Here is a 2028-nt window from a genome sequence, read left to right on the forward strand (position 1 = left end):
AATAGGCATCCATACACTCAAACGGTAATATGTGTATCATTTGAGTGAAGTATTGTGCCGCCCTGTCTCGAACAGATGCGGACGCATGCCATGCAATCAGTGCCTTCATGACATCATTTGTGACGCTATGAAATGTCTTGACAATCACCACATCGACACCTTCACCGCTACTGCCACCGCCTTGATGAGTCATCGTGTCATTGGGACCAGCAACACCGCCCCCGCCACCACCTCGAAGACCTTTGGCCAATGCCGTTAAAAAGGAAATTTGATCGGCCACCGCCTCCGAGCATGCGGAAGAGTCCCCGGTCATAACCTGATGAGAAGAAACCAAAGAAGACGCATCACGAAGTCCTTGCAACATGATTTCTATGAAACACACAACCATCCCCCCCTCATCCACCTCACTCGTAGATGTACGCGACATTGAACTCAAGACGTTTCCAGTAGCCTCATACAATTCACAACAATCGCTTGGTTGCAACACCCCAGAGGAAAATATATCCTGCAAGGCATTTACAATACTCTTCTTGTGTGGTGACAGGTGTGTTTTCAGTAACTGTACAAGATGCCCAAACAGATAGCACACACGCGCGCGGACACGGGGATGTCGATTGGTGACACCATAAGGCAGTAGTAGAAGACGCTGCAACAGAAGCGGGATCCACTCACTGTGGTAAATAAAGAAGGCATAGTAACGATCCAGAACCTCAAAGTAACTGAGATGGACAACGGCACATGGGCATTGGGCGATGCATTCAGAAGACACAACGGTACACACAAGTTGAGAAAACTCATCTTCCGCATCTCGCAGTCTTTCCATTCGAATCGACTCACCAACTTCATACAAGTATCGCAATGTCGCCTCAATCTCTTCCGCATGTCGATTCTTCGCCCCACCTCCACCCATGACGGAGGCATTCCCGACATGCAGTTGGTACTCCTGGTGGTCGCCACGGTTCTGATCGTCCATTTTATTCCTGAAACACTCTTCGGCACTCACGGGTGTGCTTGCCTGTGCAACACATAGCCGTAGATGCTGCAACACAATAGTTGGATAGCGCCGAAATAAAAGACGGATAAGGTTGTGAATCTGTTTTCGTTGATCAATGATATCGTCCAGCCACATTTGATCCTCCTCCTCCGCAAGGTCTTGTATCAGGCTGTGGTCGTATAGTCGGAGCAGTAACTCCGCCGCCTGCTCTTCATGTAGCGCCGCGGACTTTAGGTACACCTGTACAAACGGCAGAAGCGTATTGCTCACATCACTATGATTAATGCTCAACAAACGCAGCAAATAAATGAGAATCGTATCCAGTGCCGCACGTACATTGTCGATACAATCCCTAGACAACACCCCATCGGATTGTAGCGGTACCTCCCCTTTGCTGTTGCCGCTGTTCTTGGCGGTAGTGTAACATGCACCCATGACGGTGCTGCCATTAAAAATAACTTCACCCCTCTCGGATGCATGGACAGAATGGTGTTTCATCGGAGAGTTGTAAAACCTATTCGGGTTACCACCATCAGCTGTTGCAGCCGATATGTGTTCAAAGAGAAACAAAAACTGCTCTGCAACAGCCCGTGTAAGCCGCGCTACAACCTCGAGGAAGTTCACATCCTCCTCCGTCTTGGGTGGCACTTGCAGCAAACTAACAATACGCGGAAGGGCATCCACAATGTTGAGTGTACGCAGTGACTCCAGCTTTGCAACCGGTAATTGTTTCTTCTCCACAAGACTGAATATGCATTCACATGCCGCACCCCGCACAGCCGGGGCTGTGACGAGAAAGTAAAGCAAATTGATCCACTCGGCGGTTATAAAGAGGGTAAAATCCACCCACTCAATGTACGTCTGCACAACCGTAAGACAAAGTTTGACAATTTCCGGTGCCCGAATACGACAGTCACACAATATGACATACCATGTCGCCACAGCACGTGGCATGACATTTTCACGCATAGCATCCTTCAGCTCCATATCTCGTGCCCGTAATTCCCGACAACGGTTTGTTTGTGCCCGTACCG

At 49.2% G+C, this 2028-nt stretch overlaps 1 protein-coding gene across 1 annotated transcript, besides 1 other annotated feature; it reads right to left on the reverse strand.

Moving 5' to 3' along the window:
• Window positions 1-2028, reverse strand: Tc00.1047053421321.9 (tRNA exportin, putative; the record flags this gene model as incomplete). The annotated part of the gene is made up of 1 exon (XM_797505.1): window positions 1-2028. A coding segment is annotated over one exon (2028 nt), but the record flags the coding sequence as incomplete, so codon positions are not given.
• Window positions 1-2028: a sequence feature (heterozygous, Esmeraldo-like haplotype).

This window comes from Trypanosoma cruzi, genomic scaffold (assembly GCF_000209065.1).
Source record: "Trypanosoma cruzi strain CL Brener 1047053516599 genomic scaffold, whole genome shotgun sequence".
Classification (NCBI taxonomy): Eukaryota; Euglenozoa; class Kinetoplastea; order Trypanosomatida; family Trypanosomatidae; genus Trypanosoma; species Trypanosoma cruzi.